This window comes from Podarcis pityusensis, assembly GCF_964106645.2.
Source record: "Podarcis pityusensis genome assembly, chromosome: 11".
Lineage (NCBI taxonomy): Eukaryota > Metazoa > Chordata > Lepidosauria > Squamata > Lacertidae > Podarcis > Podarcis pityusensis.
The window spans coordinates 9,035,806-9,058,520 of NC_138036.1; the positions used below are offsets into that span (position 1 = coordinate 9,035,806).

The following is a 22,715-nucleotide window of genomic DNA, read 5'->3' on the forward strand; positions in this document are numbered from 1 at the left end:
AGTCCTGTGTCCAGTTCTGGGCACCACAATGTAAGAAGGGTATTGACAAGCTGGAACACGTGCAGAGCGGATGGTGACTAAGATGTTTAAAGGTCTGGAAACCGGGCCTGACAAGGAACGGTAGAGGGTATGTTCAGGGCTTTTCTTCTAGAAAAAAACGGTGCTGGTACAGCGTACACTTGATTACCCCCAGAAAAAAAAGCACTGGGTTATGTTTAGTCTGGAAAAGCAGTGTTCCATGGAAGATGAAGCAAGCTTGGTTTCTCCTGCTCCGGAGGGTAGGATTCGAACCAATGGCTTCAAGTTACAAGAAAGGAGATTTGGACTAAGCAACAAGAAAAAGCTTTCTGACAGTAACAGCAGTTTGACAGTGGAACGGTCTCCCTTGGGAGGTTGTGGGCTCCCCTTCCTTGAAAGTTTTTAAGCAGAGGTTGGCTAGCCATCTGCTGTGCATGATCTAGTTGAGATTCCTGCATTGCACGGGGTTGAGCTAGATGATCCTCAGGGTCCCTTCCAAACTCTTACAATTCTATGGCATAGCTGTCAACGTTTACCTTTTTTTAAGGGAAATTCCCTTATTCCGAATAGGATTCCTCGCAAGAAAAGGGAAAAGTTGACAGCTATGTTCTGCGGTTCTGCTGGGGTAGCTCAGCCAGCAGAACGCAAGACTCTTAATATCAAGGTCATGGGTTTGAGACCCCTTGTGGGCAAAAGATTCCAGCATGGCAGGGGGTTGGACTAGATGACCCTCAGGGTCCCTTGCAACTTTACAATTCTACGATGCTATGAACAGTCATTAACAGGGAGCTTCCTATGTCCCTAACATCACTTGCTTCAACGCACGCCAGGGTGTGCACCTGCTTTCACGTGCACAGTGATGGTGGGGAGCGTGCATTGACAAGTTAGGGCTGAGGTCTAAGCAAAGATGCCCACGGGGAAAAGGGTGGTGGGCTTTGCGAGGGAAGAAAACAAGGCCCTGGAGGACTGCGCTGCTCCGGCGCCATGGCAACGCCGGGTGCCCCTCCCTCACAGAACCGAGCGTGAGAGGCTGCGGGTCATAGACGCCGCTTCGCAGGCAAGAAGGCCGCCCCGCTCGGAGGGTCCGTTCTAGGAGTCTGTGCTTTTCTCACACCCCCCAGCCCACCACCGTCTTCGGCTGAGGCGGCGGCGGCGATTCTTGGACGGGGGAGGAGGGAGCGGGACTATCCGGAGCCATCCGCCGAAATGGTGAGCGGTTCCCGGGAGGGGAAGGCTCGATACCCGGAGCGGGGAGGCCCGGGGACGTCCCCCAGGCTCCGTTTCGCGACGCGGGCGCCCTCCGTCCCCGCCACGGGCCCTTCTTCCCACCGCCCCCCCCCCGTCCCCACCGCACCAGCGGCGACCATTTTCTTTTAAGGGCAGCTGCTCGCGAGGGGAGGGGGGGGTGACGCCATTCTCAAGCCCCCCCTCAGGGCGCACCTGCTGGGTTGATGCCGGTGGGGAGAAAGGGGGCGCTGGGTTAGGCGGGGGGCAGAAAAGGGGCCACGTAGGACCTCCTTATATTTCGCAAGCCGAATGGAGGCTTTATTGGGGTGGCTTCTCTCGCCTCCCCCCCACCTCCTCTATAGCCCATAATGCGAATTTAGGAGCTTACCCGGGGGTAATTTTTTATTCTGGAGGTGGGGGGGTGAATGTATAAAGACGGGGATGCCCTAAAAGCTGGTTCAGATGATCCATGTTTGCAAGAGCCTTGGCTCAGGTGGAATTTATGCAGAATCCCAAAACTTGCAATAATAATAATAATAATAATAATAATATTTGTCACACACACCTCTTTGCTGAGAGCCTGAGGTCTATTGTGTAACTGTCCTATTATGCCCTCTAAAGAGGATCTTCCTTCGCTCTCACGTTCTTGTATATAACAATAATACCAATAATAAAGGTTTTCTTTTATAATGGGAAGAGGTTGAAGGGTCTCCCGCCTCATGCCTGCTTATTTATATCTGCCCATATAATGAAAGGTGGTTTATTTACCTTATTTTGTTTGGGTCATTTTTTGTCAGCAGCAGGAAAGGAGGTTTATTTACATTTTCATGTCCTGGCCATTACTATTTTTTGACAGCCACAGGAAAGGAGAAGTGGGTATGTTTGTTTGGAGATCTGGGCGCCCCGTGCTTTCTCCTTGGAAATGTTTTTCTCCCTGGCTCCATTGTTCAGGTAGCAAGGGACTCTGTGTGAGTGTGTGTTTGTATACACACACTTCTTCCCTGTGTGCGTGATAGAGAACTGTGCTGCATATTCATTGCGGTGGTTTTTGGTGCCCCAGAATGCAGTGAAACAGCGCGCGAGGCAGTTTTAAGGAGTGGCAGAATCTGAGATAATGAAAGGAAAAGACTGTTTTTTTAAAAAAACAAATGCCTTTCATCACTGCTGTTTTGTGTTCATTCCGTAAGGTGCCCTGGGAAGATCAGCTGTGTCTTCCAGGTGGGCACCCACATATTGCAGCTGGCACTGCAAGAATGGGTTTTCAGGGGTGCTTTTATTTATTTATTTGGCTTTCTTCCCTTTCATCCTCCCCCCCCCCCCGGTGGCTTAAAATAGCAGCAGAATGTAGCAAGCATATTTAAGGAAACAGAACCGCGATTCAGCTTTCGTCATTGGCGGGGAGACTGTAGGACTGCACTCCTTCGTTGTATAGGGCAGGAGTAGCCCGTGTGGTACCCTCTAGAAAAGAATATAAAACATTTTGTACTATAACTCCCATCAACCTGGGCTGCTGACCCTGCTGACTGCGAGTGATGGGAGTTGTAGTCCACTCGATCTGGAGAGCACCACCTTGGGTATTCCTGGTATAATGCATTAAAGGGCTTCAAAGCACAACAATCATTTAAGGTAAGCCAGCCTGATCTCTGATAGGGAAGGGAGATGTGTCTGAGAGCAAGTTGCTTCCTTGAGGCATATACCGTATTTTTCGCTCCATAGGACGCACTTTTTCCCCTCCAAAAATGAAGGGGAAATGTGTGTGCGTCCTATGGAGCGAATGCAGGCTTTCGCTGAAGCCTGGAGAGCGAGAGGCATCGGTGCGCACCGACCCCTCTCGCTCTCCAGGCTTCAGGAAGCTATCCGCAAGCCTTGCAAGCCCGGTGGGAGTTCCCGCGGGCTCACAAGGCTTGCAGGCAGCAGCCTGCAGCCCCGGCGAGTGTCCGCAAGCCTTGCGCGCCCGGCAGGAGGTCCCGCCGAGCGCGCGAGGTTTGGGGCGGCAGCCTGTCGCCCGAAGCACGGGGAGCCCTCCGGAGGGCTCCCCGTGCTTCGGGCGAGTGTCTGCAAGCCTTGCGCGCCCGGCAGGAGGTCCCGCCGAGCGCGCGAGGCTTGGGGCTGCAGCCTGTCGCCCGAAGCACGGGGAGCCCTCCGGAGGGCTCCCCGTGCTTCGGGCGACAGGCTGCAAGCCTTGCGCGCCCGGCAGGAGGTCCCGCCGAGCGCGCGAGGCTTGGGGCTGCAGCCTGTCGCCCGAAGCACGGGGAGCCCTCCGGAGGGCTCCCCGTGCTTCGGGCGAGTGTCTGCAAGCCTTGCGCGCCCGGCAGGAGGTCCCGCCGAGCGCGCGAGGCTTGGGGCAGCAGCCTGTCGCCCGAAGCACGGGGAGCCCTCCGGAGGGCTCCCTGTGCTTCAGGCGAGTGTCTGCAAGCCTTGCGCGCCCGGCAGGAGGTCCCGCCGAGCGCGCGAGGCTTGGGGCTGCAGCTTGTCGCCCGAAGCACGGGGAGCCCTCCGGAGGGCTCCCCGTGCTTCGGGCGAGTGTCTGCAAGCCTTGCGCGCCCGGCAGGAGGTCCCGCCGAGCGCGCGAGGCTTGGGGCGGTAGCCTGCAGCCCGAAGCACGCGAGGCTTGGGGCGGCAGCCGCGGCGGGGGGGGATAATTTTTTTTATTCATTTCCCCCCCCCAAAAAACGAGGTGCGTCCTATGGGCCGGTGCGTCATATAGAACGAAAAATACGGTAGTTGTCATGGCTGAGGTGACCTGGCCTACAGACATTTCTGGATTATGCTTATGCAGCCTGATCCTGTGTGTGTCTTTAAGGAAATCCCAGTGAGTTCAATGGGACTTCCAGGTACGTGTTCTTAGGATTGCAGCCAGTAAACAACACCAAGACTTGCCAGCTGTTTTGTCTGGAAAGGTTTACCCTTCAAATGAACTTTAGTTGTGTTTATTCCTTCGTCATTTGTTAGGGTTCTCCAGACAAGAGAATTTTTGGTTTCTTTTTGGGTTTCGAATTGAATGTGCATTGAATAGTATAAACAATAAACAACTGTATGCTAAACACAACAGTAGCACTAATCACATATCCAAATGAAAAGTTTTTTTGTCATATATATATATATATATATATATATATATTCCCAATTGATCAAATTTTGTGATTTGTTATTCCAGTAAAAACAAACCAACTCCAATTTTCTACAAACTTACTATCTTTCTATCTGCCTTCTCTTCCTCTTAAGTTCATCATTTGACCGTATAGCCCATTTTCCACACCTTAAAAGGTGGTTTAGGTTTTTTTCAGTTGGGGCAAATTCTCATCCTAGCTGCCATTAATAGGAAGACTACCATTTCAGAATCTTTATTGGGAGGCCATAACCAAGGATTTTCCTCATTTCTAGTAAAACATTTTCCTAGCAGGACTTTATTATGGGACATTCCCATATGGTTGTTTTTTTAAAAAAAGCCAAATATGCTGATTTGGCACACCTGATTCTGACAAGCCATTTGATGTGGGCAAGCTTGCCAGTCCTCAAAGGGACTGCTACTAGCCAAGACAGCAAACTGGGCAAGGGGGCACTGTCCAAAGGCTGTAACGCGAAGTCCCCATACCGCTTCATCCTTCCTTCTTGCTTCTAACTAGTTGTATGGTGCTCAGCCAACCATGGTGAAGACCACTGTCAGGGCACAGGCTCGTTTTATCCTTTGGAACATCTTGCAATTCTGTTTTCCAGTTTTGTGGGAGGTATACTACCCCTAGGACTCAGCAGGCCCCAAACATTTCCCAGAAGCATCAGAACAGAAAGAAGGGTCTGTGGATTTAGGAAAAAAAAATGAGAAAGGAAAAGTGTGTCCTGTGCAGCAAAGCTGGACTTCAATGTAGGTCTTTGTCTGGGGGGAAAAACCCCAGGCTGCTGTTCCAACCCCTGCGACTCACTACCATACATACGGATTGTTGCCTGCCCTACCATGCTCATAACAGAGAAAAGAGCAAAGTCACTTGGGCACCTTTTTTGGTCCTCTGTGGCTGCCCTCTGATCCTAGTAGCTCTGCTCAGTGTAGAGGACAAGTCAAGGCACTTAAACTTCCCCTTTGCTGTTAATTCGGTAGCATGTGTTTTCTGTCTTTGTAGGGGGAAAGGCTTAGTTTTGTTTTCTTTCTTTCCTTTTCCCGCTCAGGTGAATTTCACAATAGACCAGATCCGTGCGATCATGGACAAAAAGTCCAACATCAGGAATATGTCTGTGATTGCTCATGTTGACCATGGCAAGTCCACGCTTACAGATTCATTGGTGTGTAAAGCAGGGATCATAGCTTCAGCCAGAGCTGGCGAAACACGATTTACTGACACACGGAAAGATGAACAGGAAAGATGCATCACAATCAAGTCTACGTGAGTATTGCTCACATTGGGCATAATGGCTTTGGCAGTAAAACACAAGCCATTTGCAAATTGTGTGTTTGAAGACAATGGGCTTAAACTGGGTCTAGTTCAGTGGTTTTCCTCTTAACTGATTTAATTGTGCACATTGAAATTGACGGTTGCTGGGTTTTTCTTATTATTGCTCTTATTAAAAACAAAAAAATCAAGAAACTACAGAAGGGTTGGATTCCTTGCCTTCCTGTTAAAACAAATACCATGAGGAGTCTTGTGGCAGCTTAAAGATTGACAGGTTTATTGTGGCAGAAGATGTGTGGAGTGTGATCCTTAGTATTCTCTCTCTCTCTCTCTCTCTCACACACACACACACACCATAAACATAAGGGGCCAGAGTTACTGATACAAATCATAATGATTTTGGCACTGAATTACATGTATGTAATGTATAGGAAAAATGAAGGCTACAGTTTCAGGCTCATTGTATTGACCTTGAATCCTTATGTTATCCAATTTACCCCCCCTCCTCCTTCAGCTCAGCGATTTCAGTATACAGTCATACCTCATGTTGCGTCCTCTTCAGATTACGTGTTTTCGTGTTGCGTCCCACGGCTATCCGGAAGTACCGGAACGGGTTACTTCTGGGTTTCGCCGCATGTGCAGAAGCGCTGAATCATGCTTCGCGCATGTGCACAGACACAGCACTTTGGCTTGCGTCATTTCCGTGTTACGGACGGGCCTCCAGAACGGATCCCATCCGTAACATGAGGTTCCACTGTACTTGGTTTAATTTGGCCCTAATTAATATTTATATCCCACATCTCCAGGATGTTGTTCTTGCGGCAGCCTTAATATTTTTCCAAAATTAACACTGGAATGAGTTTTTAAATCTCATTCATAAGCAGCTGAAAACAAAGACGTTAAAAACATAAAACCAATATCCCGTTGGCTGTGCCAGGAAACTGAATGCTTTTATTGCCCTCTGAAAACTCTCAAGAGAGTTGACCAGATGCAGCCCTCCAAAGGAAGGAATCCAATGAGGGGATGCCACCATCACAGAGACAGATCTAGTCTCTGCTACCTGCACTTCCACAAATGCAGGGACCCTATGCCGTGCCTCCTTAGCTAGTCTTAAGGCATGTAGGGCAGGATGAGGAATTCAACATAGTTCTTAAAACTGGACTTCCAGTTCCATCAACCCTGGCCATTAGCCATGCTTGTTTGTGGCTGATGCAAGTTGGAATCCATCTGTACGACTGCCTCCAGGTTCACCCTTCTTGGGACATACCTCAAGCCTCAATGCCTCAAGTTCAAAGTGCCTCAAGCCCCAGCTGTGGTGTTTATTGAAATTATGCATAAATGTAAATAGATTTTGGGGAAACCCACCATCTCTTTTGTAGGGCCATTTCTCTCTACTACGAGCTCTCAGAAAATGATTTAGCCTTCATCAAACAATCCAAAGATGGCTCTGGCTTTCTCATTAATTTAATCGACTCCCCTGGGCATGTGGATTTCTCCTCTGAAGTCACAGCAGCACTTCGTGTCACTGATGGTGCTCTTGTAGTTGTTGACTGTGTTTCAGGTAAGTGTGCTAAAACTGGGAAACTGTAATTGCTTGTGAGAAATCTGTTGTTTGTGAGGCAGCCAGTAAGAGATAGCAGGGGATAAGAATCCTTTGAGAACAAGTGATTGTGTTTTTAGTATTTGGCAGTTCTGCTCTTATAGAATCATGAAATTGCACAGTTGGAAGGGACCCTGAGGGTGACAATCCCAGCCTTTCGACCAAGTGAGTGGAACAGGACATTGTCTTTCATTGCACAAGGTTTCAAAGGCATAGCATGAAGTCACGGGCAAGATCCTGCTCCTTGGGGAGGAGGAGTGACCTAGCAACCAGAGATATTTGGTTGGCTAAGAAGGCTGGTCAAAATTTGCAGATCCCTGTTTATGTCTGCGCAGCACTTTTAAATATGTACCAGCCACAAGTATTCTAGAAATTGGAATATGTGCTTATGTGACATGTGGCTGATGTTTCTTGTGCTGTCTGTTAAGCCCACAGGTTAATATAAAAGGAAGCTAAAAGCATAGTTCCTGCATTGTGCACACAGTACAGTGTGGAGATTCAAAATGGATGTGACATGCCCAGTATCTATCTGCTCCTTAGTAATGAAACTCACTGGGTAACTGAATGACTATCAACCCAAAGTACATCATGGGGTGTCATGAGGCACTAAAATGTTGTCCTCAACTCTTGGAAAAGAAGTGGGCTATAATGCTAGCAAACCTCTTCTAATAATTTATATAGAGTGTGCTGAGACCTTATTATAGTTGAGGATTTTAGACTTGAGAATTTGACACACACACACCCTTTTAAATAAGGAAATGCTTAGCCCTTACCATTGTGAAAATGACCTTCAAAATGTGTTTGGTGACTTCCCTGCAGCTCAGGAAGCTCAACAAAATTTCCTCTGGTCAAGGCTTCAGAATAAGCTGTGTGACTTACAAAACGTACACAGAGTATGGAATTTCAGCAGTCTTCAATAGCCTGAATGCTATGGGATGCAAGGGTGATGCTCTAGCAGTATTTAACAGTCTTGTTTTTGTAAACTGGCACAAAATCAGTTCACTAAGGTGGTAGCTAAACCTTTTGAATGAAAACAAGTAAAATCAATGGTTACCCATAGCTTCAGGTTGTTAGGCAGCAAGCCATCTTGTTGATCCTTCTCTTCACTGAGTTGAAATTTTCAGGGCAGACCTGGACTGACCTTTCTACAGTCAGTTCTGCTGCAACAGGTTTTCTCTGGAAGCAGGCTAAGCAAACACTGCCTGTCCACTTTCTCGCCTAGGGGTTTGTGTTCAGACCGAAACTGTGCTCCGCCAAGCGATTGCTGAGCGTATCAAGCCAGTGCTGATGATGAACAAGATGGATCGTGCTTTGCTGGAGCTGCAGTTGGAGCCAGAAGAACTTTACCAGACCTTCCAGCGTATCGTAGAAAACGTCAATGTTATAATATCCACTTACGGAGAGGGTGAAACTGGACCCATGGGTAATATTATGGTAAAGAGGACTTACATTGACATTGGAGTGGATCTGAAAACTATTTTTGGAAGGGTCAAATCCTGCTACACCAAGCTAGCGCAGAAGTTATTTTTCTTGTCTACCTGTGCAAAAACTGTTCACGTGAGAGCATCCTGCTTGTGGAATTTGCTGCTGCAGTTTCTCTGAGCAGCTCTTGCAAGGTTATACTATTCCTTGGGGAGAAACCATAGCTCACTGTCAGAGCACACTCACTTCGTTCACCAGAGGCCCCCGAATCGGGCCTTGGCATCTTCAATTTGGGAGGGAAAAAACAGATCTCTGGTATCAGGGCTCAGAAAGGCATTCCTCTGCTGAGACCTTGGAGAGCTACTGCTAGTCAGAGGAGGCCCTACTGAGCTAGATAGGCCAGTGCTTTGACTCAGAATAAAGCAACTTTGAATGTCTCTTCTACTACCGAGTGCCTGTTTGAGCAGTTACTTGTGCAGGCAAAGCCATGAAAAATAACACTACTGGCATTTTTTTTGGTCTCAGTAGAAAAGCCACATCAACACCCTGCAACTGACTTGAGTCCCTTTTAAGCAGAGGTGACTAACCTTTGGCCCTATGGATGTCATTGGACTCCAGATCACATCATTCCTGACCACTGGCCATCTGGCTGGGGCTAATGGGTACTGAAGTCCGACAGCACCTGGAAGGGCACCTGTTTTAAAGCATAGGTGATGATTAAGCTGCGATATGGATGCCACATATTGCTTTTCTGGACAAGATCAGGCTCCAGTCCAATCTGCCTCTTGTGCTCTACAGATCAGTAGTCGAGGCAAAACTGCAGGCCCATTCTTGGGTTGCCACCCTCCAGACCTCTCATGAAGGAGGCATGTTGAGAAGGGCAGTATATAAGTGGGGTACAGAACACGGTGTCTTTAATTTATTGGATGCACTTTAAGCACTTTTGGGTGGCTACTCAAGAAGTACATACTAGCCAAAATGGTTTGGCCCCAGATGATGCTCATTTTGATACAAGCCGCCTAGATTTCAGTGGAATGTGGGTATGTTTAGGGTTGCATTCTTGATGTGTTCCTGTGATTAAAAACAGACCCTCCCTCCTTCTGTTTGTAGATTGATCCAGTCATTGGTACTGTTGGCTTTGGCTCTGGCCTGCATGGTTGGGCTTTTACTCTGAAACAGTTTGCAGAGATGTATGTAGCCAAATTTGCTGCCAAAGGGGAAAAAGCACAGCTGCCAGCAGCAGAAAGAGCCAAGAAGGTAGAAGACATGATGAAAAAGCTATGGGGAGACAAGTGAGTAAGGGAATATATATTTATGCATAGCAGTTGGTGTCACCCAGATAAGTCAGTTTAGGAATCAATCGTTCTGTGGTGTGTACTTGCATATATAATGCACTCACCTGTGGGTTTTGGTTGTTCCGCTTACAAAATCAAGATACTAAATACCTATGATAATTAAAAAGTGGTTAGGTACTGAAAAAACTAGAAATAATATCAGTGTGGCTGTGACAACTGTAAATGTATATTTGATATTTTTCTGCTTTGTAAATTAAGAAACAGAGGCAGTGGGATATGGCGGGATCACTGGCGCTTTGCTTGATGAATTGAGAAGTCCAAATAAGATACCTTCTGTTTCTTTTTCAGTTCCTCAACCTTTTCACTGTATGTAAAAAAATAAGCCTTGCTTTTTAATTTAGGTATTTTGACCCGGCAAATGGAAAATTCAGTAAATCAGCAACCAACCCCGATGGAAAGAAATTGCCACGGACTTTCTGCCAACTCATCCTGGATCCTATTTTTAAGGTGAAACTCTGTTCGACAAAAATAGTATTATCACCTAAACTTGAGAATTATTCCCTCCCTCAGTCTGTTAGGAGAACTCCCAAGAATAAGCTATTCTTCAGGGTGCTGAAGAATAGAGTGAAGGATCCATGAGAAACCTCAGGCCACTTATTGCCAGCAGACAGGCTTCCCTAGTCTTGATAAAACATTCCTGGAGTAAATGTATTTGCAGCAGCTAACTAAGCAGGCTGATTCCCCTCCCCCCACCTGTGCAACACACATCAGTTAAGTTATAGAGTGTTTAACCAATGACATGAATGTGCCTTAAAGCATACTGCCAGGGGACCAGATTATTGACTCGTCCACTGACAAAATGTTAAGCTTCCAGAATCATGAACCTAGCAGGATCTGCAGAATGTAAAGTGCCCTTGAGTATCGGTAGCAAGCTATAAGATATGGAAGCTCTTCTACAGCCTTGGGTGGATGGTTAATGTTTAGCCTATGGAAGTACTGCACATTCAGTAAACCAGGCACATAAGCCCTCTTCAAGCTGTAGTGATGCTGTGAGGATGGTTGTGCAGGCTCCACCTCAATAGCATTCTTCCCCCTGTACGAGTTGGAGGGCAACTGTTAGAAGAAGAGGCCTCCTGTAGCCATGGTGGCTCCTGAACCCTGATTTTCCAAGGTACAGGAGACTCCTTGCTTGATGCAGTTACCTTCCAACTTTTGGTGGGCAAAGAGAATGGCAACAAGGGGGTGGAGCGAATCCACTCATTCCCCCCCCCCCCGGATTACAGGTTACAGATTAAGAACACCTTAATTAATTAAACTATGTGACAACACCTCTCTCTTAAAGTGACGTAAAGGAAATCCTCATTTGGCTTGACTTTCATTCAACACTGTTCTCGGCAGCTGATTGATGGCATGCTAGATCGACCGGGCAAACAAAACCTCTGTAACATACTTTCTCTGTGTAGGTCTTCGATGCCATTATGAACTTTAAGAAGGAAGAAGCATCCAAACTGATAGAGAAACTGGACATCAAGCTGGATGCTGAAGACCGAGAAAAGGAGGGGAAGCCACTGCTCAAGGTACTTTGATACCGTGTGTGTCTGTGTCTCGGTGTCCCTTTTGGCACAGCTGTGCTAAGCAGCACCTGCTTTGCAGACAGAAAGTTGGAAGTTCAGTCTGGGGTAGCACGACACGGCCTGGGGCACTGGGGCATGGCCAACTTTATATATTCTTATGAGATGGGCGCTGGAAGAGTGACATCGCATTTCTGAAGAGGAACATCGCTCTTCCAAATTAACAAAACAAAGACACTAAAGGGTGAAACAGTAGCTTGAGTTGTGTTCAATGTCTGTTTCCCAGGCTGTAATGCGTCGCTGGCTGCCTGCCGGTGATGCCTTACTTCAGATGATTACCATCCACTTGCCTTCCCCTGTTACGGCGCAGAAATATCGTTGTGAACTTCTGTATGAGGGACCGCCTGATGATGAAGCAGCTATGGGTAAGATGACATTAGCAATTCAAGGCAGAAAATGACTACTTTGCAAACCCTTGAAATTTCTGACTATATATTTTTTCTAATTCCCCATCATTATTCATACTAGGCTCTGTGTTCATTGGCAGATGTTGGTCTTCTCCTTTACGAGACTGTACAGTGGTACCTCGGGTTACATACGCTTCAGATTACATAGGCTTCAGGTTACAGACTGTGCTAACCCAGAAATAGTACCTCGGGTTAAGAACTTTGTTTCAAGATGAGAACAGAAATCATGCTCTGGCGGTGCAGCAGCAGCAGGAGGCCCCATTAGCTAAAGTGGTGCTTCGCGTTAAGAACAGTTTCAGGTTAAGAACGGACCTCCAGAACAAATTAAGTACTTAACCCGAGGTACCACTGTACAAATCTTTTAAGAATAGGGAGCGAGACCTGATGGTGTAGCAGAACTTGACACTCCTAAAGGTCCTCAGCTGAACTATCTTGGAACTATTATATAATCAGCCCTCTACCAAACACACTTCCCATTTCATTCACCTACAGTGGTACCTCAGGTTACAAAAGCTTCGGGTTACAAACTCTGCTAACCCGGAAGTAGTACCTCGGGTTGAGAACTTTGCCCCAGGATGAGAACGGAAATCGTGTGGCGGTGGCAGCAGCACGAGGCCCCATTAGCAAAAGTGCGCCTCAGGTTAAGAATGGTTTCGGGTTAAGAACAGACCTCCGGAATGAATTAAGTTCGTAACCTGAGGTACCACTGTATTTGGATAGACTTTGCTTTTGTCCAGATAGTTTCCTGTGCCCAATTGATCGGCAACATATAACTGATTTTTACGTTTCATTTTTAAAAAGGAAGGCAAATCCCCCATCGTGATATCTCTGCTGAGTTCAGAACTGCCTGTGAGTCACTATCTTTGCATTGTTTTGCTGCAGGTGTTAAGAACTGTGATCCAAAAGGCCCTTTGATGATGTACATCTCCAAAATGGTCCCCACGTCTGACAAAGGTCGTTTCTATGCCTTTGGGCGGGTCTTCTCTGGCATTGTTTCCACAGGCCAGAAAGTACGAATCATGGGGCCAAACTATACCCCAGGAAAGAAAGAAGATCTCTACCTGAAGCCCATTCAAAGGTAGATGGTGATGGCGTCATTTCTTTTGGAAGTCGATGCATGCAAAAAAAAATCAATGTTATAATATATGTATATTTTTGTTTTATGGGGGCGGGGAACCTGATAAGAGGCAGCAGCATTTTTAGTTTTTCTGAGAATTTTTTCTTTATGGCATGCCCAATATAACTTTAGTTGCTGAGAGATATGATAGACAGTTAAAAGGGCAATTAGAGAGAATACCTTTTATGTAAAAAGGTTGGGTTTTTTCCTAAAAAAATTTTTAAAAAATACTTCCGATGATAAAATAGATTGTTACCCATCCTCTGTCTTTGTAGAACCATTTTGATGATGGGTCGTTATGTTGAGCCCATTGAGGATGTACCTTGTGGCAACATTGTTGGCCTAGTTGGTGTTGACCAGTTTTTGGTGAAGACGGGCACCATTACCACCTTTGAACATGCCCACAACATGAGAGTGATGAAATTTAGTGTTAGCCCAGTTGTGCGGGTTGCAGTTGAAGCAAAAAACCCTGCCGACCTACCAAAACTAGTGGAAGGTCTAAAGCGTCTCGCCAAGTCTGACCCTATGGTCCAGGTGAGTGTTAGCTGTAACTTTGTGAATTATTGGTTTGCAGTGGAGCTTTGCTGGAAGAGAGTTTTTCGTTAATAGCATTTGCAAGCATGCCACTCAAGGGAAGCAGCTATAGACGTGCTCAGAACTCGGACAGAAATTTCAAAATAAAGCAATCCAGCCCTTAACATTTGTAGTCAGCCTATGTCTTAATATTCATTTGGCCGCTCAGTTTCTTCCATCGGAAGACTGAATAACTGCCACTTTGTGAATAGTGGGGTGGGAAATGTGTAAGATCTAGCACGTCCACAAATACTGTACCTTCCAAGAATGGGTCAGAGTGAAAGGGTGAAATGATATCTGTGGGGAACTTGTAGTAGTGTTGCAACCAGGAAGAAAGCCTCACCACGTCATAAGAGTCAAAAACTAATGAATACAGGAGGGATTTATTACCAGGTTAATTTTGCAGGGTGTGGTCTGAAGGGACATTTTGCAGCATCCCTGCTTAGGCTAAGCGGGTCTGGTCAGTGTCTGGATGGGAGATTGCCTGGGAACCCAGGTGCTCCAAAATAGGATGTAAACGGAAGAAATAAAACACATTTCCCCAAATAAGCTTCTCTCACTTGCTCCAGAGTAAGTGAAGATTCAGTTGTAGACTAACAAATTTCTCATCAGATTTACTGGCTTTTAGGAAGCTGCCTTCTCTTAGCTGAAGAAGATTGAATTCAATCAAAATAAAGTTTCCATATTTTTTAACTGTTGTGGAGTTTCAGCTAAAGAAGAAAACTGTGTTTTGAAATGGTTAGGGAAATTTGGGGACAACCTGGTACTAAACCTTTCCTGTCATTGGTTCTTACCTTTCTCATTAACACGTGATAAGGACAGGATGGTGGAAATTGCTGCTCCCTTTTACTACAGATGCATCTGGAAGAATATAAACAGGACAGGCAGTGACTAAGGAAGAAAGGTCTGGCTGGATGGGGACGATATTTAATGCCTGTATTCAGTGGTGATGCAAAACCATGGTGCAGGGCCGGCATTTTGAGTCCAGAGGCCAAATGTAGCCTTTTTATCTGGCCCTTGGAACTTTTTCCAGGCCATTTCCCTTAACAGCCCTATTCCATACCCTCCTTCAATATTTTTGCCTGGCTGGAATGTGTTTCTGAGCTCTGGCAATGGTTCTTAGCTGCCGGGATGGAGTGTGTGTGTTTGTAGAAACTAGCTTACTATACAAAGGTAACATTAACCATTGGTTGCTTTGCCCACTTTTGCCTTTGGCACCAGAAAAGGTTGATCAGATGTGGCCCTTGGCCTGAAAAAAATGGTTTCCTATCCCTTCGCATTACAATAACTTAGTGAACCTTGGGTTTGTAAGCTTCTCCCTCACCCAAGAAAATGTGAAGCTTCTGGGCATGACAAATTGCACCTTCCTGGTTCGTCCATATTATGAAGAAACTGATTTTTACAAACCACAGTTCACAAGCCAGGACATCAAACCAAAGGTGTATGTCACTGAAATCTCTCACATGCAAGTAAATGGGGAGAGAAACATACAAGCTTGAGGCTTACCACAGGCTAGTTTGTACAGTGGTACCTTGGTTTACGAACTTAATCCGTTCTGGAAGCTCATTCTTAAACCGAAACAGTTCTTAAACTGAGGCGCGCTTTCCCTAATGAGGCCCCCCGCCGCTGGTGCCCTTCCACCGTTCAGATCCCATTCTTAGACCGAAGTAAATTTCTCAAACCGGGACACTATTTCCGGTTTTGCGGAGTTTGTAAACAGAATCGTTCTTAAACCGGACTGTTCTTAAACCAAGGTACCACTGTAGTTATGACTTCTGAATGTGGTTACTGTGGTGAGAGGTTATAACCACTGTGTAGAAGACAGAGCTCAAATGCAACAAACATCCATACTGCTAGTGCACTGTTGATTTGTGCTTTTAAAGACTTCTGTACAATCCCTGAGCTCTGTAGGAATCTTTGAAATTGGAGGATGTTTTGTTTATCAGAAACAATGTTCCCCCTTCCAAGCTCTCAGGAAGGGAGATGATAACAATTCTAATAAATAAATACAAGCATATTTATAGATAGGCCTTGGTATTGGGTAGTACTCTTTCTTGTGTTTTCAAAATTAGGAAGCATTTTCTCCCCTTCTTCTGTGTGGTGGGGTGGCTCTGTTTGAACCTACTGCTGCACAAGCTATAGAGCATGGCATAAGTGTTAGAAGTGGTGCGTTTTACCTGGCAGTACCTTGCATTTCACAGGTAGGTGCAATGCTTGGAGGTCAGGGGTGGAAAGCACATCACAACCTTAGCCCAACTTTTCCCATGATGATTTCTGCATAACAGTTGTGGAAAGGCCCAATGCTTTGATCATTTGAAAACGGCTTGGCAGAATTGTAGCACATTCTGCAGCATGATAAGGAAATGCTGCTAGGTTTTCATAACGTTTTCCTCCTGAAACAACCTAATAACCAACTTTTCCTGTTCACCAGTGCATTATTGAGGAATCTGGAGAGCACATCGTTGCTGGAGCTGGGGAGCTGCATCTGGAAATTTGCCTGAAAGATCTGGAAGAGGACCATGCCTGTATTCCCATCAAGGTATGCACACTCACATGCTGTGTGGGCAGGGTTAGAACATGTAAATGCCAGATGGACTGAGAATATGATTTTTTTTTAAATGGAAATTAGATATCGGGATTTGGTTTTGTGCCAAATAAATGAGACCTGTGGGTATAGGGCAGTATACAAAGTTAATAAATAAAATACAATTCAGTAGCCTGAAAATAATGAAAATTGAGTCTCTTTATATGACCTGCGTACACTTAATTTTGAAGGGATGCGGCTGGCGCTGTGGGTTAAACCACAGAGCCTAGGACTTGCCGATCAGAAGGTCGGTGGTTCGAATCCCCACAACGGGGTAAGCTCCCGTTGCTCGGTCCCTGCTCCTGCCAACCTAGCAGTTCGAAAGCAGGTCAAAGTGCAAGTAGATAAATAGGCACCGCTCCATTGGGAAGGTAAGCGGCATTTCCGTGCGCTGCTCTGGTTCGCCAGAAGCGGCTTAGTCATGCGGGCCACGTGACCGGAAGCTGTACGCCGGCTCCCTCGGCCAATAAAGCGAGATGAGCGCCACAACCCCAGAGTTGGCCACGACTGGACCTAATGGTCAGGGGTCCCTTTACCTTTACCTTACACTTAATTTTGCTTCCAATGGTTGGACCTCTTTTGGTAGGAGACTGGCAGGCAAAGGTAGAGGATGGGGCCGGGGGAAGAAGATGTGAAATAAGCCTGGGATTCTCAATAAGGTTAATTTCTACATTAGGTCCTAGGTTTTGAACATACTTGTTCTGCATATAAATCCCTGAGCACAAGATGCAAATGCCTATTGACTTCTAGATTGCTGCTGTGCTCTTGTGCTTCTTCTCCCAGTCATTTCAGTGTGGCTTGTGGAAATGCTTATTAACCAGCATCTAACCAGTGTACTTGCCAGCTCACGATGGCTGAGCACATCTTTTTGCTCGGGCAAAATAACAGAATCAGGGAGGGCCACCACCCTTCTTCTCTGCCTGGAGAAGCATGAGGATTCTCTGCCATACCAGGCTGACTTCAGAAGTACAGATGAATGGTGGTTGTATTCCATGATGTCACACGGAACAAAGGTGACACCTGGAGAGCCAAGGGACTTGTGCTGCTTTCTGGGAATTTGAGGGTTAGTGCACTGGAGACAAGCTCCTGCCCCTCTCAACTCTGGAGGCAAAGGTTCGTCTCCCACAGTGGTGCAGGGTGCCGTATTCGCTTGCAGAGGTGAGAGACATGGTCACAGCAAGAAACTAGAGCTGCCAAGGCGAACCTAGATTTCTTAATCAGATTATTCATTTTGATTTCACTTTATAACGGAACAGTGAGTGTGCATTAGCATTTCAAGGAAACTCAAGCCACAGCTTTTTCTAGATGACTCGTCAAAACGCGTTGCTGCTTGTGTATTGCTGAGCCTAGGACTTGCCAATCAGAAGGTCAGTGGTTCGAATCCCCGTGACGGAGTGAGCTCCCGTTGCTCGGTCCCTGCTCCTGCCAACCTAGCAGTTCGAAAGCACGTCAAAGTGCAAGTAGATAAATAGGTACCGCTCCAGCGGGAAGGTAAATGGCGTTTCTGTGCGCTGCTCTGGTTCACCAGAAGCGGCTTAGTCATGCTGGCCACGTGACCCGGAAGCTGTACGCTGGCTCCCTCGGCCAATAAAGCGAGATGAGCACCGCAACCCCAGAGTCGGTCACAACTGGACCTAATGGTCAGGGGTCCCATTACCTTTAATTCTAGTAATTCATGCTAGAGCCTAAATCTGGCAATGAAATCTGTAAAACACTCGATGTTGCCTCTGTTGAGGATGTCTGACTGCCATATCTCACCTGGTGTGCCATGTATCCCCATCTAGGGTCCACACATGTTATAATGAGGCTCCAATTTTGGTATGCGTAGTGGGGGACATGCTCCGTCACTCTAGCTTGAAATGAACATGTGAAACAGGGTAGTAAAGGTTGATCTCAGCATAGAATGAATTTGTAAAGTGGACTCAAATTTATTTGACACTCTTCTTTTGCAACATAACAGAAATCAGACCCGGTAGTATCTTATCGGGAGACAGTCTCTGAAGAATCGATCCAGATGTGCTTGTCCAAATCCCCCAACAAGCACAACCGGCTGTACATGAAAGCCCGCCCTTTCCCTGACGGGTTGGCAGAAGATATAGACAAAGGGGATGTCAGCTCCCGCCAAGAGCTGAAGCAACGGGCTCGGTACCTGGCCGAGAAGTACGAGTGGGATGTGTCTGAAGCACGGAAGATCTGGTGCTTTGGTCCCGACGGAACAGGCCCCAACATCCTGGTGGACATCACCAAAGGGGTCCAGTACCTCAATGAAATAAAGGATAGCGTGGTCGCCGGATTCCAGTGGGCAACGAAAGAGGCAAGTCTGCCATAAAGTTAGCATTTGATACGCAAGATGTTTGAAATTATTCTGTAAATTTTACAGCTGTCAGGTTCAGTCCCTAATAACTCATGGCTTGTTTTAAATAAAAAGATTTGAGGTAGAACGACAAGAGAGATTCCTAGGCAGCCAGTACTGGGCTTGACAGACCTCAGTGGTATGTTTCTGTTTAGGGCTGTTCCATATGCTTTTAAGTAATTCCCCACCTGTTGCACTATGAATGGTTTCACTTGGATACAAACGGACTTAAAACACATTGTTTCTGTGAAACGCAACCTACTATCTTAATTTTCTTTGCTGTGCATAAGGTGTTTGATGATAAGTTTTTTCATTATTATTTGCAAGCCACTCTAGTAGCAGGAAGACCTCCCAACACTTTAATAGTCTGTAATGTTTTTCTTCTGCACAAGTAGCAACTTAACTCTTTTTCTTTTGCCAATTAAAACAAGTTTAAGCATTAGGATGCCAATAGTACTGCAGTCAGAAGTCTTTTCCTTTCCACTTTTGACTGTTGTCTTTTGCAGGGCGTTCTGTGTGAGGAGAACATGCGGGGAGTTCGCTTTGACATCCATGATGTTACTCTCCATGCTGATGCCATCCACCGGGGTGGTGGGCAAATCATCCCAACTGCAAGGAGGGTTTTGTATGCCTCTGCCCTGACTGCCCAGCCCCGATTGATGGAACCCATCTATCTTGTAGAGATACAGGTATGTCACTGGACGGGTGGGTTGTCCCTGCTGAGACTTTGAAGCAGGAATCAAAACTCCTGTTCTTAGTTCTGAGATTTCACTGTCACAGTGGACTCAGGTCCACTCTTGTTTTATCCCACTCCTGTTAGAACAAGAGCAGTATTGCTGGCTTCTAGGAAATTCCTCTCAACCCCCAACAGATTTTGTTTTTACTACTAGCCCTGCTTGTGCACAAATGTGCAGCTGAAGAGCCTCATTTGACATACTATGAAAGAACATGAGTTTTAAGCATGTTTCATATTAACTATCTTGGACCTTGGCAGCATTGGCTGATTCCTCACTAAGGCTGCAATTCTTGCCCTGCGTACCTGGAAGTAACCTCAACTTTAGACTGGACGTGGTATGGATTGCAGCCTTCGTCATTTAGTTTTGTCTTCCCATTTAAGTGGAGAAATCTAGTCTGCCACCAAAAAAGCAGCTAATTTGCTACTTAGTCAGGTGAGACTTTTGCAGCATAAAATTGAATAATGGTTTATTAATGTATATTTATTAACTACCAGAGCAAAAATGCTTTTATTCAAGATGTCACATGGAGCTGTCTTTGTATTAAGATCCTTAAGTGCTGCTCTAGTGCATTTTATTGTAAATAAAATAATTTAGTAGTATGAAATTCAAGAGGTCCCGTGTCTTATAGTTAATTGTTGATGAAAGGAGATACCACAGACTTTCCTTTGAGCTGATGGGAAAAATCTAAACAGCTGCCTTTCTTCCCTAGTGCCCAGAACAAGTGGTTGGAGGCATTTATGGTGTGCTGAATCGAAAACGTGGTCATGTTTTTGAAGAGTCCCAAGTAGCTGGGACGCCCATGTTTGTGGTCAAAGCATATCTGCCAGTTAATGAGTCTTTTGGTAAGAGATTGACTGATTTCATGACCTTATCAAATCCCACTGGGTGGTTCATACCATTCTTCCAGTTAAGTCACTAGTTTTGGGGGAGAATACAATGAAATAAAAACTAGCATTCTTGGCTCAAGTATTCCTGCTTTCAACTTTGCCAGGAAAAGTAGCTGCCCATAATGGAGTAGTACCTCAGCCTGGGAGGGAAAATGACCCAGAAGCAGATATGAGAAGCTGGACATTAGAGTTAAGGAACAGTCAAATTGTATTCTGGATAGTGATACTAGAGTTAGGAAGCGGACTTGTGCTGAGTCAGACCATCGGCCCATCCGTTCCTTCACTGACTGGCAATGGCTTGCCAGGATTTCAGGCTGGTGATGATTCTGAACCCTTACTTGGCAGTATCAGAGATTGAACCCAGGGCCTCCTGCATACCAAACAGATGCTCTTACTACTGAGCGACAACCCTCTCTTAGGAGTTATTAATGTTGCGTCAGATAAACTTGCTAAAGGTGGCTAAGTAAGAACTTTTGTTTGAATGAAAGGTCTGACAGAGGATACTGTAAGGGGTGTTCTAAGCCTTACAAGTTACTCATTTTTTTCATCTCCATAGGTTTCACTGCTGATTTGAGATCCAATACCGGTGGCCAGGCTTTCCCACAATGTGTCTTTGATCACTGGCAGATTTTGCCCGGAGACCCCTACGATGCTAATTCACGACCCTTCCAAGTCGTGGCTGAAACACGCAAACGCAAAGGCTTGAAGGAAGGTATTCCACCTCTGGACAACTTCCTAGACAAATTGTAACTACAACCTCATCCAGGTCAGGGGTGCCTATTCTGGCACTCAACTTCATCACAGAATTGGATTGCTTTACAAAGCCAGCAATGGAGTGGGAAACTGAACAGAAAAACTCCAAACATCTAGCAATTACGTCATGTTCACCTAATGAGAAATAAAAGTATGTGTTGAACTGCTTATCTGGTGAAATTCTTGTTTCTGCAGTAAGCAGGCTTCCCCACTTCTCACTGGTATCTATTTTAAGAGCCCTATACTGAAACAGAATTCATTTTGCAGAGACCTTACGAGCTCTTGTTCCAAAATCACTTGAAGGCCTTTAATCTTATTTGCAATTGCCCTATTACGTACAAACAGTAGCTTTAACAGATGAGAACTACTGCCCTGGAGACACGTTTGAGACTTGAGTAAAGTTCTAAACCATCTACTTGCAGGAATTTTAGTTGCAAAGACCTGTATTACAACCCTGGAAAATGTAAGAGAGACTTCCAATAAAAGACAGTACCTGACTTAGCGAATTTGCCTCACCTCCTGGGACCTGCAGTGTTACAATGCTGCAAGCTGCTCAAGGACTGGAGGTCTCAAACTAGCAATTGGTATGGCTTTAAAGTCAAACCCCCCCACCCCCGGATACCAGGTTACTTTTAATAACTACAAATTAGCAGACACATGAAGACTGGCACAATGCAAAACCCATCATGTGAGCTAAGAATTGACTTAGCAGAATGGGATGCTTGGAGGTAGAATGGAAAAAGAAAACAATGAATGATACCAGTACTCGCTGAAAGCAATAGACTGTATTCAGCTTGAAGTTTGTTCACTTCAGTGAATCTACCCTGAGCAAAACTCAACAGTTAAGGTCCATTAATTTAGTGGGTCTACTCTTGAGTACAGTGGTACCTCGGTTTACGAACTATTCGGTTTACGAACTCTGCAAAACCGGAAGTAGTGTCCTGGTTTGCAAACTTTACCTCGGTATAAGAACGGAAGCCAAACGGTGGAAGGGCACCAGTGGCTGGAGGCCTCATTAGGGAAAGCGCGGTTCTGTTTAAGAATGGTTTCGGTTTAAGAACGAACTTCCGGAATGGATTAAGTTTGTAAACCAAGGTACCACTGTAAAACTAAATTCTACCCAGTGGTTTAAGTTTTCAAAACATCTGAAGTGTAACCACTACTGGATATCTCCTCATTCCTGCAAGCAAATGTGTCTATAAAATGGCAACAGAATATCAACAGTGTGGTAAAGAATCAGAAGTAGCACTGTAGTATTTAGCCATACAGCTGAAAGTGTTAACAATTTAAGCATGAAAAGGTGAGAATGCAGTGAAGAACAGCAACAGCCTTTCAATGCTATGGATCATTACCTTTTTGCAAATTAAAGGAGGGGCTTGGAGTTACATGGCTCTTCAGAACACACTGGTTAAAATTCTCTATTACTACTAATGGCTCACGAACTTTTTATGCAGTCAAACCTTGGTTGTTGAACATAATATGTTCCGACTTCCGTAACGTTTGACAACTGAAAGCAGAAGCCCCAATACAATAGGGAAACTCAAAATGGAAGCTGTGCGGCATGTTTGGCTTCTGAAGGTCGTTCGAAAACCGGAACAGTTCTGAGTTTTCGGCATTCAGGAGCCAAAACGGAGGTGTTCAGGAACAGAGGATTGACTGTATGGAGAGACATGGATTGGCAAGCACAGTAAAGCAGGAATTACTAGGATGATTTCCTTCCTAACACATA

At 45.7% G+C, this 22,715-nt stretch overlaps 1 protein-coding gene across 1 annotated transcript; it reads left to right on the forward strand.

Moving 5' to 3' along the window:
- The first annotated feature begins 1,069 nt into the window (after nucleotides 1-1,069).
- Nucleotides 1,070-21,154, forward strand: LOC308458632 (elongation factor 2-like). The gene is made up of 15 exons (XM_080973450.1): nucleotides 1,070-1,227; nucleotides 5,407-5,621; nucleotides 7,007-7,188; nucleotides 8,450-8,661; nucleotides 9,760-9,941; nucleotides 10,346-10,451; nucleotides 11,408-11,521; nucleotides 11,802-11,940; nucleotides 12,865-13,060; nucleotides 13,375-13,633; nucleotides 16,104-16,211; nucleotides 18,217-18,570; nucleotides 19,116-19,298; nucleotides 20,056-20,188; nucleotides 20,790-21,154. The coding sequence occupies exons 1-15, from the start codon at nucleotides 1,225-1,227 to the stop codon at nucleotides 20,981-20,983; spliced, it is 2,580 nt and encodes an 859-aa protein (XP_080829576.1). The 5' UTR covers nucleotides 1,070-1,224; the 3' UTR covers nucleotides 20,984-21,154.
- Nucleotides 21,155-22,715: the final 1,561 nt, after the last annotated feature.

Excerpts from the sequence above, each read along its gene's own strand:
- LOC308458632 (XM_080973450.1), top strand. Across the intron at positions 7,189-8,449 it reads AGTTGTTGACTGTGTTTCAG|GGGTTTGTGTTCAGACCGAA; the intron begins GTAAGTGTGCTA and ends TTTCTCGCCTAG. Across the intron at positions 13,634-16,103 it reads AGTCTGACCCTATGGTCCAG|TGCATTATTGAGGAATCTGG; the intron begins GTGAGTGTTAGC and ends CCTGTTCACCAG.